The sequence below is a fragment of the Acipenser ruthenus genome, chromosome 28 (genome assembly GCF_902713425.1).
Source record: "Acipenser ruthenus chromosome 28, fAciRut3.2 maternal haplotype, whole genome shotgun sequence".
Lineage (NCBI taxonomy): Eukaryota > Metazoa > Chordata > Actinopteri > Acipenseriformes > Acipenseridae > Acipenser > Acipenser ruthenus.
The window spans coordinates 21,166,521-21,179,111 of NC_081216.1; the positions used below are offsets into that span (position 1 = coordinate 21,166,521).

The 12,591-nt window shown below is 48.6% G+C and overlaps 2 protein-coding genes across 5 annotated transcripts; one reads left to right on the top strand and one right to left on the bottom strand.

Annotated features, from left to right (window-relative positions):
• The first annotated feature begins 13 nt into the window (after window positions 1-13).
• Window positions 14-4,773, top strand: LOC117434665 (von Willebrand factor C and EGF domain-containing protein-like). 2 transcript variants are annotated; one of them, XM_034057264.3, is made up of 7 exons: window positions 14-853; window positions 953-1,035; window positions 1,471-1,561; window positions 2,641-2,741; window positions 3,149-3,286; window positions 3,487-3,652; window positions 3,963-4,773. In XM_034057264.3, the coding sequence occupies exons 1-7, from the start codon at window positions 127-129 to the stop codon at window positions 4,001-4,003; spliced, it is 1,347 nt and encodes a 448-aa protein (XP_033913155.1). In that variant the 5' UTR covers window positions 14-126; the 3' UTR covers window positions 4,004-4,773. The 2 variants fall into 2 exon arrangements, with proteins under 2 accessions (XP_033913155.1, XP_033913156.1); XM_034057265.3 differs by lacking the exons at window positions 1,471-1,561; window positions 2,641-2,741.
• A 566-nt stretch (window positions 4,774-5,339) lies between these two features.
• LOC117434666 (lysosomal membrane ascorbate-dependent ferrireductase CYB561A3) lies at window positions 5,340-12,446 on the bottom strand. Of its 3 annotated transcripts, XM_059002932.1 has the most exons (8): window positions 12,324-12,428; window positions 12,126-12,196; window positions 9,205-9,368; window positions 8,803-8,999; window positions 6,604-6,812; window positions 6,020-6,174; window positions 5,647-5,809; window positions 5,340-5,555 (listed from the first exon to the last, which is right to left on the bottom strand). In XM_059002932.1, the coding sequence occupies exons 4-8, from the start codon at window positions 8,987-8,989 to the stop codon at window positions 5,538-5,540; spliced, it is 732 nt and encodes a 243-aa protein (XP_058858915.1). In that variant the 5' UTR covers window positions 8,990-8,999; window positions 9,205-9,368; window positions 12,126-12,196; window positions 12,324-12,428; the 3' UTR covers window positions 5,340-5,537. The 3 variants fall into 3 exon arrangements, with proteins under 3 accessions (XP_058858915.1, XP_058858916.1, XP_033913160.1); XM_059002933.1 differs by lacking the exon at window positions 12,126-12,196 and having other exon boundaries at window positions 8,803-8,990; window positions 12,324-12,446; XM_034057269.3 differs by lacking the exon at window positions 12,126-12,196 and having other exon boundaries at window positions 12,324-12,444.
• Window positions 12,447-12,591: the final 145 nt, after the last annotated feature.

Sequence of the window (12,591 nt, forward strand, 5' to 3'; positions counted from 1 at the left end):
AGGGGAGAGGCAGGCAGGGGAGAGGCAGGGAGGGGAGAGGCAGGGAGGGGAGAGACAGGCAGGGGAGAGACAATCACACCCACACCTGTCCGGCTTGGCCTCTCAGCACTGCTCAAGATCAGAGGCATGGCCACAGCTCCCACTCCTACCAGTGCCACTCTACTGGAGTCTTCATCGCCTACTGGGAACCTCAGAGCCCTGACCACTTCCGACCCTCCGACCACTTCAGCACAATGGGTTACCCCCGCATTCATTACCACAGACCCAGAAACTCCAGCACCTTCCTCCCAGGCAACTCCCACAGCTCTGACACTGGCCACTCCCACACTCAGGACTGCAACCACTCCCACAGCTCTGACACTGGCCACTCCCACACTCAGGACTGTAACCACTTCCACAGCTCTGACACTGGCCACTCCCACACTCAGGACTGTAACCACTCGCACAGCTCTGACACTGGCCACTCCCACACTCAGGACTGTAACCACTCCCACAGCTCTGACACTAGCCACTCCCACACTCAGGACTGTAACCACTCCCACAGCTCTGACACTGGCCACTCCCACACTCAGGACTGTAACCACTCCCACAGCTCTGACACTGGCCACTCCCACACTCAGGACTGTAACTACTCCCACAACTCCGACACTGGCCACTCCCACACTCAGGACTGTAACCACTCCCACAGCTCTGACACTGGCCACTCCCATAACTCAAGCCACACCCCTAACTGTAAGCACTCCGACTTCCATAGACCTGCGAATAGATGGAGATAGAGAGGCAGTGCCAGGGGGAGGAGGCAGGAAGGCAGGGGGTGAATCTGGAGACAGGACTGCTGAACAGAAGCCTTCAGGTTGGTGGTGTTCGAAATATAATTTAAATGTTATTTGTATGCAGGTTTCTAAAATGTTAACTAATACTTTAACTGATACGCCACTGTGCCCTGTTTCAGGGTGCTGGTTTGAGGGCTTGGTGTTTGAAGAAGGCTCTGTGTTCTCTCCTGACTCAAGCTCCTGTCTGCTGTGCAGCTGTGAGGTACAGTTTCCAAATCCAGACTCCTATAGACACACACAGGCAATCACTCACTGAGCACTGAAATGTTCTCCCATTCTTTACATTGTTTTACCTCTTCAAGCTCATGGTTTTTTTTTGTAAACGGTGCCTCCTGGTGGCCAAAAGCTGTCATTACAGATGCGTTAGTTCAATGAACATGTTAAATCCAAATTTACACATCCATCCATCCCTTAATAAAGGGACATTTTACAGTACCCGAGTAAAACACTGTTAGTTTATTATATTATTTGCTGTATTTGAATTTGATTTAGATGCCCGGAGTGGTTCCGGGTCCTGCTTGCTTTATTTTATTTTCTTAATTCAATAATTCCTGATCGCGCCGTCTCCAGGCCCCACGATGCTTAGTGCTTGGCTCTGCTGTCCAGTAATCGACTTGCTTTTGCGTTTCGACTGCAGGCTGGCAGGCTGGCCTGTCTCAGGGCTGTGTGTCCACTGCACCCCGACCTCACTGCTTTAGACGAGGGCCAGTGCTGCCCCACCTGCCCAGGTAATCCAGTCCGCCCCAGCATGCCTGCTGCCACTAACCCCAACCCCGAAACCCCTAACCTCAACCCCATGCCTTCACAACACGGACTGCAACAGCCAGCCTCATCCAAACCCAAGTCACTCCTACACTCCACTGCCAGCGCTGTGTCTCAACAAATAACTGCTTTAACATGAGAATCCTCTACACTCAGCACGTGTATCATTACTATGCCTTGCTGTGATTATTAAAGAGACACCTGTTGAGAGTAGAATTCACACCAGCACAAGGAATCTGAACCGAGAATTCCACCCAGGATACATGTTCTTATATTTTTCTGCTACATTTTGTAATTATAAACCTTCTGCTGTATAACATTGTGTTTCTCTGTGCTTCACTGCGCATTCTCTCCAGTTGAAGCTCTGTGCTGTTTCTCTGTGCTTTGCTGCATATTCTCTCCAGGTGAAGCTCTGTGTTGTTTCTCTGTGCTTTGCTGCATATTCTCTCCAGGTGAAGCTCTGTGCTGTGTTTGTGCTTCGCTGCACATTCTCTCCAGGTGAAGCTCTGTGTTGTGTTTCTCTGTGCTTCGCTGCATATTCTCTCCAGGTGAAGCTCTGTGCTGTGTTTGTGCTTCGCTGCACATTCTCTCCAGGTGAAGCTCTGTGTTGTGTTTCTCTGTGCTTCGCTGCACATTCTCTCCAGGTGAAGCTCTGTGCTGTTTCTCTGTGCTTCGCTGCACATTCTCTCCAGGTGAAGCTCTGTGTTGTGTTTCTCTGTGCTTCGCTGCACATTCTCTCCAGGTGAAGCTGTCTTCTGTGTTTCTCTGTGCTTCGCTGCACATTCTCTCCAGGTGAAGCTCTGTGCTGTGTTTCTCTGTGCTTCGCTGCACATTCCCTCCAGGTGAAGCTCTGTGTTGTGTTTCTCTGTGCTTTGCTGCACATTCTCTCCAGGTGAAGCTGTCTGCTGTGCTTCACTGCACATTCTCTCCAGGTGAAGCTGTCTGCTGTGTTATCTCTGTGCTTCGCTGCATGGCTGCTCTACTCTCTATTCGGTGCTCTTGTACCATTTTCAAAGTTTTTTTTTTTTTTTTTTCTCTTGACTAGAATGTCAGTTGACCTCTGACCCTATTTGCAGAGCCAATGGAATGAGGTTCAGAAACGGGACGATGTTTCGGAGAGAAGACTGCTCCGAGTGCACGTGCACAGTAAGCTGTTCATTCCAGCTCCATTGGACCACGTTCTGGGTTCAAACTACATGGAGAAAAGGGCTCCAGGGCAGGCTGTGAGAGCTTGTCTGAAGGGGCTAACCCAGACACACCAACTGCTTCATGGGCAGCCCTCATTTGCACTGGAATTGCCCTGTTGCCTTTTGAAAACCTTTTCATTAAACTACATTGACACCATCCCCAAACCAGACCCCTTCCCGAGGTTCATTGGGGGATAATGATGATATTGGTAACTGTCAGGAATATCAGAAAAGCGCAGTCATTTTAAAGCGAGGAGTCGAAGGGGGTTCACTCCACACTCACCACACCCGTTTTCCACTGAGAGCCATGCTGATTATTCAAGCTGGCTCTGCTGTTTTTCTCAACGAATTCTCTGATCTCTGCAGGCTGGAGAGCTGGTGTGTGAGCCGGTCCGCTGCCCTCCTCTGTCCTGCAGCCCCTCCCTGGCAGTCACTCCGAAGGGTCAGTGCTGTCCGCAGTGTCCAGGACCCCAGGGCTGTGTCCACAGGGGTCAGCTTCACCAGGTAACCAGCGCAGCTACAGAGACTCTATATAAGCTAGCAGCACTGAAGCTCTTCAGAGAATTGGATCCAGACTAACCAGAAGATACACATCAGAGGTGTACCTTAGTCATTTATTGTGTCATTGAGGTCATGATGCAAATTAACACTTGATTGCAAACAAAACACTCCCTGGCGCTGACGGGGTTTCTGTCTCTGTGCAGCAGGGGGCACTGTGGTGCGATAGCTGTGCTGTGTGCGAGTGTGAGGGGTCAGAGGTCCGCTGTCAGCCCAACCCCTGCCCCCCACTCCAGACCTGCCTGGAGGAACAAGACCTGATAGAAGCTGAGAGAGTGTGCTGCCAGCAGCGTGAGACGCAGCACTACACTGGTGAGGGGGGGGGGGGGGGGGACGACAGCACTACACCGGTGAGGGGGGGGGGGGGACGACAGCACTACACCGGTGAGGAGGGGGGGGGGGGGACGACAGCACTACACTGGGGGGGGGGGGGACAGCACTACACTGGTGCGGGGGGGAGGGGGGGACAGCACTACACTGGTGAGGGGGGGGGGACAGCACTACACTGGTGAGGAGGGTTGGTAGAGTGCACTGTGCTGGTTGGGGGGGGGGGGGGGGGGGTTGCTGCACTACTCTGTGTTACAGATATACAGATATGACGCTGTTCCCTGCACTGTTTCAGGGGTGGATGTCTGTTGCCCCAGTGCCTCTCCAGAGAGTTAGACTTTACCACAGGGACGTGTCACCCAGCTGACCTCTTCATGACCCCGACGTGACCCCTGCTGGACAGGTCATTCTGCAACTTCCTGCTGCCTGCACCACCCCCTTCTGCAAGCCCCGCCCCGACAAAACAAAGCCCTCCATCATGAAGCCTCCGACACGCCCTCCGCTCACTAATGTTCAGTGATGGCTCTCAGCCTGGCATTGCCAAGGGCTGCTCCTTCACAGTCTATCCAAATCCAGCCACACCGGTTCTGTTTGCCTGACGGAGCTGAAAGGTTCTGCTGTGCTTTGGACCGGTCCACTCAGCTCGGAGCTGCGCGCTCTATTGATCACAACCAGCCCCTCGGAGCTCTGTATTTCTAGTTTTATGGCATTAATAGTTTTATTTTCTTCATTTTCTTCAAGGAATGAAATGTGGTGCTAACTTTGCACTTGAGTAAATGTGACCTGCTTGGAGAAATGATCCTTGATTTGCTAATGCGTTTGTGTGAAGGTTATCTCCCCAAATCACACACCTGAATCTCAGCTACAGTCACATCAGTACTCTGCATGAAGCTCACACTCTGAACCAGCAATGGAAGTCTGTACTTTACCTCACTGATCAGCACGCTTGTTGTTCTCCAATTACCTCATTTGGATTTTCTCTGACGGGAGATTGAAAAATATAAGAAAAATATGCAGTGCTTTTTCTTAACTTTTATTTAAAATTAAAAACAGTGGTTTTATACATTTATGTAACTTAATAAAAGTTGTATATATAATTAAAAGAAGCCTGGTGTGCAGTTTGTGCATGGGAAACGTTTTGACCAATAAGATGCAAAGAGATCTCCCAGTATAGGCTCGTGCAAGTGCGTGTTTCCTCCCATCTCAGCCTTTCATCCACTGCATGCATTAGCAGCGACTCCAGTCCATGCATTAGCAGTGACTTCTTCTTATTTATTTCTTAGCAGACGCCCTTATCCAGGGCGACTTACAATTGTTACAAGATATTACATGATATCTACATACAATTACCCATTTATACAGTTGGGTTTTTACTGGAGCAATCTAGGTAAAGTACCTTGCTCAAGGGTACAGCAACAGTGTCAGTGCTACAGCACACACAGACGCTAACGCAGTGACACACACAAAGGGTCGGGAATAGGGCACAACCCTCACACAGTGCAATACACCCTCAACCATAACCCTCATACATAAACAGCCTATCGGAGTCCACCTGGCCTGCAGCGTGGCCAATCAGAGTACAGTCAGCACAGTCTGGAGCCGCCAATCAAACAAGCCCATTCCTCTCACTCAGCCTCCGGACGGCTTCAGAAACTGCACGCCACACCCCCCATGGAGAAAATCATTTATTAAACATTATTATTTTCTTTAAATCTCTACAAACAGAACACAACCCGAATGAAACAAATACAGACATAAAGACGTTTTTCTTTTGAATCTAAAGAAACCCAGTGAATCAGCGTGAAGGTGAAACGCAGACAAGCTTGTGTGTGGAAGAGGAGGCGGCGTCTCTCTCACTCGCTTGCTCTCCTCAGTCCTGCAGCAGCGGCTGTGAAGACAACAATCGCAGTGTATGTGTTTAGTATTGTGTGTATGTGTGTGTGTGTGTATCTTGAACTCTGTGTGTCACTCTCTCTCACCTGTGTGACCTCACTGTTCTCCCCCTCCGGTCTCTGCCACGCCTGATTGGACAGGATCCTCAGCACAGTCAATCCGAAGGCAACTATCAGGACCCCCAGCATGTTTGCAAACTGCGCCTCCTGTGGCAGGGCTGAATACTGTGCCGTCCCATTGAGACCCTTCCTGAGGAAACACAATCCACACACACACAGTGAGAGCAAATACACAATACCAACACTACACAATCCACACACAATGCCAACACTACACAATCCACACACACAATACCCACACTACACAATCCACACACACAATACCCACACTACACAATCCACACACACAATACCCACACTACACAATCCACGCACACACACTGGCACTGCCGGCTCTCACAGGGAGAATATGAGCTTCTCGTTGATGCCCGAGATGGAGGCTGCGATGCCCAGGATGAAGATGCCGCTGCCCAGCCACACGTGCAGCGGCTTGGCGCGTCGGCGGAGCTCCAGTGGGGTGCAGGGCAGCAGGAAGGAGGCCAGGCCCAGCAGCCACTGCAGGGGGGAAACAGCAGGGGGCACTGTCACACACAGGAAACTTGTTTTACTTTATTTTTACTTAAGGCCAAAACAACAGCCAAGCGACATTGATACAACATTTAAAAACACACTGTGCTGTGAAAGGGGGCAGTGTAGCTCTAGCTAGAATATATCACACAGTCGTGAGCTATGTGTTACCTGTCCTATCCTGTGTTACCTGTTCTGTGTTACCTGTCCTGTCCTGTGTCACCTGCCCTGTCCTGTGAGGTGTCCTGTGTTACCTGTCCTGTCCTGTGAGGTGTCCTGTGTTACCTGTCCTGTCCTGTCCTGTGAGGTGTCGTGTGTTACCTGTCCTGTCTTGTGTGGTGTCCTGTCCTGTGAGGTGTTGTGTGTTACCTGTCCTGTCTTGTGTGGTGTCCTGTCCTGTGAGGTGTCCTGTGTTACCTGTCCTGTGAACAGGGCCACAGTGCTGATGCCGATCCAGCTGTGCAGGGAGTACAAGTTAGGGGTGTTGCCCTTGTTGTGGAAGTTGAAGACAGCGAAGAGCCCCAGCACAGCCAGCAGGAAAGACAGCAGAGTGAGGCCGGCGTGGAGCAGCTTCCAGGGCAGCTTGGAGCCTCCCCAGGTGAGAGGGAGCCGGTACAGCACTGCCGCTGCAACCAGGCAAAGAGGCACAGCGTCAACACAGGGCATCTATACAACACAGCATCTATACAACACAGCGTCTACACAACACAGCGTCTATACAACACAGCATTTATACAACACAGCGTCTATACAACACAGCATTTATACAACACAGCGTCTATACAACACAGCATTTATACAACACAGCGTCTATACAACACAGCATTTATACAACACAGCGTCTATACAACACAGCGTCTATACAACACAGCATTTATACAACACAGCATTTATACAACACAGCGTCTATACAACACAGCATTTATACAACACTAACACACACGAGGCTGGGCACAGGGTCAACACAGGGCGTTTATACAACACAGCGTCTATACAACACAGCGTCTACACAACACAGTGTCTATACAACACTAACACACACGAGGCTGGGCACAGGGTCAACACAGGGCGTTTATACAACACAGCGTCTATACAACACAGCGTCTACACAACACAGTGTCTATACAACACTAACACACACGAGGCTGGGCACAGGGTCAACACAGGGCGTTTATACAACACAGCGTCTATACAACACTAACACACACGAGGCTGGGCACAGGGTCAACACAGGGCGTTTATACAACACAGCGTCTATACAACACAGCGTCTATACAACACAGCGTCTATACAACACAGCATCTATACAACACAGGGCGTCTATACAACACAGCGTCTATACAACACAGCATCTATACAACACAGGGCGTCTATACAACACAGCGTCTATACAACACAGCATCTATACAACACAGGGCGTCTATACAACACAGCGTCTATACAACACAGCATCTATACAACACAGGGCGTCTATACAACACAGCGTCTATACAACACAGCATCTATACAACACAGGGCGTCTATACAACACAGCGTCTATACAACACAGCATCTATACAACACAGGGCGTCTATACAACACAGCGTCTATACAACACAGCGTCTATACAACACAGCGTCTATACAACACAGCATCTATACAACACAGCGTCTATACAACACAGCGTCTATACAACACAGCGTCTATACAACACAGCATCTATACAACACAGGGCGTCTATACAACACAGCGTCTATACAACACAGGGCGTCTATACAACACAGCGTCTATACAACACTAACACACACGAGGCTGGGCACAGCGTCAACACAGGGCATCTATACAACACAGCGTCTATACAACACAGCATCTATACAACACAGGGCGTCTATACAACACAGTGTCTATACAACACTAACACACACGAGGCTGGGCACAGGGTCAACACAGGGCGTCTATACAACACAGCGTCTATACAACACAGGGCGTCTATACAACACAGCGTCTATACAACACTAACACACACGAGGCTGGGCACAGCGTCAACACAGTGTCTATACAACACATCTATACAACACTAACACACACACAGTCACAATAACACAAATACACAAGGCAGGCAGCACAACATCAACACACACCCCCAAGGCAAGATGGTGACTGATTGATTTATTTAATATTCCCTGTGAATATTATAGCACGATTTGAAAAGGATGTTTTTTTCAATACATTATGTATTATTATTATTATTAATATTATTGTTAGTAGTATTAGTAGTACTGGTTTTGTTCTTTTAATATAATAGAATTTGTTTCGTTTATTCACTTTGTGGCCACAGAGCCAGCACAGGTACATCTCAATAGCGCAGTACAAATACAATTGCGCTTAACTTTTGTAGTTAAGTCTTTGTTAAAACGTTATTTGCGTATTTCTTTGCTTAGGAAATACTAACCAGGTCTGTCAGTACACATCTGAATGTAATATAAAGAGTGTGTATGTAGATCTGGTTTAAACACTGACACCTGCATAGCATTTAAACGTTCGTAAAAACTGCCCACAATGCACATCCCTAATAGGCAAGCACACCCAGCACACCCACAACGGGTACCAGCCCTAACCCCAGAGTACCGGACTCACCGCTCCCATACAGCACAGTCAGCCCAGCCACCATGAGCACTGGGTGCCAGTTAAACTGCTTCGCTGAGCCGTCCCAGGCAAAGCCACCGCGCCACGTCGCATTCCAGTACGCCACGAAAACCATGCAGAGCAAACCCAGGCACAGAGCCAGCAGGTAGGTGAGGTATAGCTGCCCTGGGACACGCATCCTGAGAGCACTGAGAGAGGAGAGAGAGAGAAAAAGAGAGAGTCAAGTGAACGTCATAGATTTCTATCTTCATGCTGTATTTCATTGTACTTCGTTAACATGGTGTGTTTTAATTAAACCGTCCAAATACACATTCTACCTTCATTACTACTTTTTTTTTTTTACCTGACCCTAGCAATCCATTTCACCTATTTAAAAAAAAAGAATTTACTCACCTCTGTGTCGCCGTCTCTTCTTCAGTTGTCTTTCCAACGTTCCCTTGTTTCTGCTTCCCTTGCAGGAGAATTGTGCACTCTCTCTCTCTGTCTCTCTATCTGTCTGTCTGTCTGTCTGTCTGAGAGCAGAAGAATCAGGAACAGAGAGAGGCAGCAAGCAGGAACTGAAAGAGAGAGTCAGTGAGTGAGTGAGCGTGTGTGTCAGTGAGTGTGTGTGCGTGTGTCAGTGAGCATGTGCAGTATTATTTAACAATCATCAACAATTAGGGACTCAGTGTAAGTTACACAATAACAAAAGTGCATTATATATAAAAACACGCTCTTGTAACAAGATAGATTACAGTGTTACCAGAAAGCAAGCAGGCTGTGTTGACAGTCCAGTTTGTCCGCAGCAGTATTTTGAAGCCACAGTACCAGTGATTCTCCCCCCCTGCTCACAGGGCTGTCTCTGCGGTGACAGCCAGATTTAGACGGGGGTTTCTGCGTGGAGGAACTGAAAGTTCAGTTTAGGGCAATCTAGTCACGGTGTGTACTGTGAGGGGACGGGAATCTCATGGTGTGTACTGTGAGGGGACGGGAATCTCATGGTGTGTACTGTGAGGGGACGGGAATCTCATGGTGTGTACTGTGAGGGGACGGGAATCTCATGGTGTGTACTGTGAGGGGACGGGAATCTCCTGCAGTATTTATTACACAGACGTGGTATGTGATGATCTGCAGACACAGCACAGTCCAGTGTGCGATAAACACTCTTCATCACACAGGTCTGATTCAACCCCCTGTATTATCAAACACCTGGGTTCAAATCCTCTCACCTTTAACTGAATTATCATTAGGCAAGGGTGATGAAGTTTTTTTTTGTTTTTAAATTTACCCCAGTTTTCTCCCCAATTTGGAATCCCCAATTATTATTTTTATCCCGGTTCACCCCTGCAACCCCCTGGCGACTCGGGAAACGGAGGCTGAAACACGCGTTATCCGAAATGTGCTCCTGCCAATCCGTCATTTTTCACACTGCGGATCCACCAGACCTATAGTGCCGGAGGACAACACAGATCTGAATGGCTCCACTGCAGACCTACAGGTGCCCTATCAGCAACAGGGGTCGCTGGTGTGCAGTGAACCGTGGATTGCCCTGCCGACCTGAACCCTCCCCACCCGGGCAGCGCTCGGCTAATTATACGCTGCCCACTGGGAACCCCCGGTCACGGTCGGCAATGACATAGCCTGGATGTGAACCTGCGATCTCCAGACTATAGGGCGCATCCTGCACTCCACGCGGAGCGCCTTTACTGCATGCTCCGCTTGGGAGCCCCAGGGTGATGAAGTTTAAAACATGCTTAGGAAGTGCTGCAGCTCATGTGCTGTTCATTGATTCTATGGAGAAGAACCTGCGGCCTGTTTTTTCAGATTCTCATGCAGGCTTCCTCACACACAGCCCTCAGTTACAGGAATAGAGAACCAGGTAGTCTACACTTCCCCATCAGCCTGCCAGTCACACAGCAGGTGCTGCCACTGTCCAGCCAGGTGTGCAAACAGAAGACAGCCGAACACACACAGCGCTCTCAAACCACACTGGCTCACTGTGTTTTTATTCATTACATCTGGATTGTTTTTCTGTGCTTGGTAGCACAGTGTTACAAACTTCCTCTGCCCTGGGCTGACAGCAGCTTCCTCTCGCTGGTGAACCACCCGCACTCCTCCGTGGGTGAGATAATTAGAGCAGAGATTCCTGTCTGCTGTTCATGGTTCCCTGCTGACTCACAGTCCAGTGCAAAACACATGCCTTAATAACTGTTACTGACTGGGAATGCAACAAACACGGAGAGCTAGGAAGCGTAACCCTTTACTCTCCAGGTAAACTCCAAAGGCACGGATCTGTGCGAAACCTCGTCCACAGTGTTAGGATCCCAATGGTTAGCTGAGAGCTCAGTGGACAATATCTGGTGTTGCATGTTATACACAGCTCTGGTGTTGAATGCTGCATCAGGCCAGCTTTGCTTTTGCTCACGATATTAATAAAACCATCCCTTGTCAATGTTGTGCTGTACTCTGTCTTGTGATAAAAGCTCGCCACAGATCCCCTGATTGTGACTCTTCATGAGATTCCCAGGCAGTCGAAGACCGGCACAGCAAAAGAAAGCTCTCTATCAAACACATTACAAAATGCTACTGGACCATCTCAGCACAAACATTACAAAATTTCTCTGTCACTTCTGCAAGTGGGTTTACCCAGGGATCCAGGGCTGTCAATGCAAGGGAGCTCAGCAGTGTGCAGTCGAGGGTAAACGCCTTTCATCCACTTTGAATTTGGGCACTTCTCAGATAAGGGATACAGAGTTTACTCGCTTCTGTGTTGCTACACTGACACCTGAGAGCTCTCAGTCAGAACTGCGGACGCGAGCAGGGGTTCTGTTTGTGTGTGTGCTCTGTGATTGGTTCTTTATGTTCTGTTACTGTTCGGTTAGACACACTGGACCTGAAGGGCGGTGCTAGTAGGTTTCTTTCTAGCCCGCTAATGCTTCAGAAGACCTGTTTACACCAGAACCCACTAACCAACAGAAAAAGCGTGTAACAATCAAAAAAACATCTCAGAAGTATTCTGCACAGCTCTTAAAAAGTGGTTTCTCATTTCTTATAATATACACTGCGCATTCTATTTGTTTAATTTGTACTAATTTACATCCAGCTCCGTGCAAGGTCGCCCGTGTTTATAAATAAATACATGAACGCAGTTATGGTTTTATAATGTGGTTATCACGTGATATTTAGCCACTGTAAAAAAAAAAAAAAAAAAAAAAAAAAAAGCTGTACAGTACAGCGCAATAACGACGAACAAACGGAACTGGTCTCTGCATATGAATTAAAAGAAATTCATTTGTTACCGAGTTTCTAAGTTTGTTTTAAACCCAGTCACATACCATCCCAGCCTCCACCTTCAGACTGCAGCGCCGCTGTGGTGTGCGTGCGCTTAATCTCCAGTCTACAGCTGCTGAATATAAAAGGACACGCTAAACAAAACTAAGCGTCAATAACACGCTACAGTTCATTGACAGAGGCGTTAAAAGCCGTGATTGATTATCGTGTCGAATGTGTGAAACTGGAAGTTTAAACCTCACCTGTTTTCTTAACTTCAGAAAGCCGTTCGTGTCTCTCGCTAGCAAAGAGTCATGGGAAATGTAGTTCTCTCACGTGTGAGTCGACCAGGCTGTTATGAGAAGGTTTGGTAACAGGGCTAAACTGTAGTCTAGGAATTCGGGACAGAGGGACAGGTGGACACTCTAGCTCTTTACAAATATAAAGCCAGTCGAGCCTTGAGGAGGTGTGACAAAACAGCGTGCAATAAAAACAGCAACACGTAGATTCCTCCCAGCCGCTAGGGGTCAG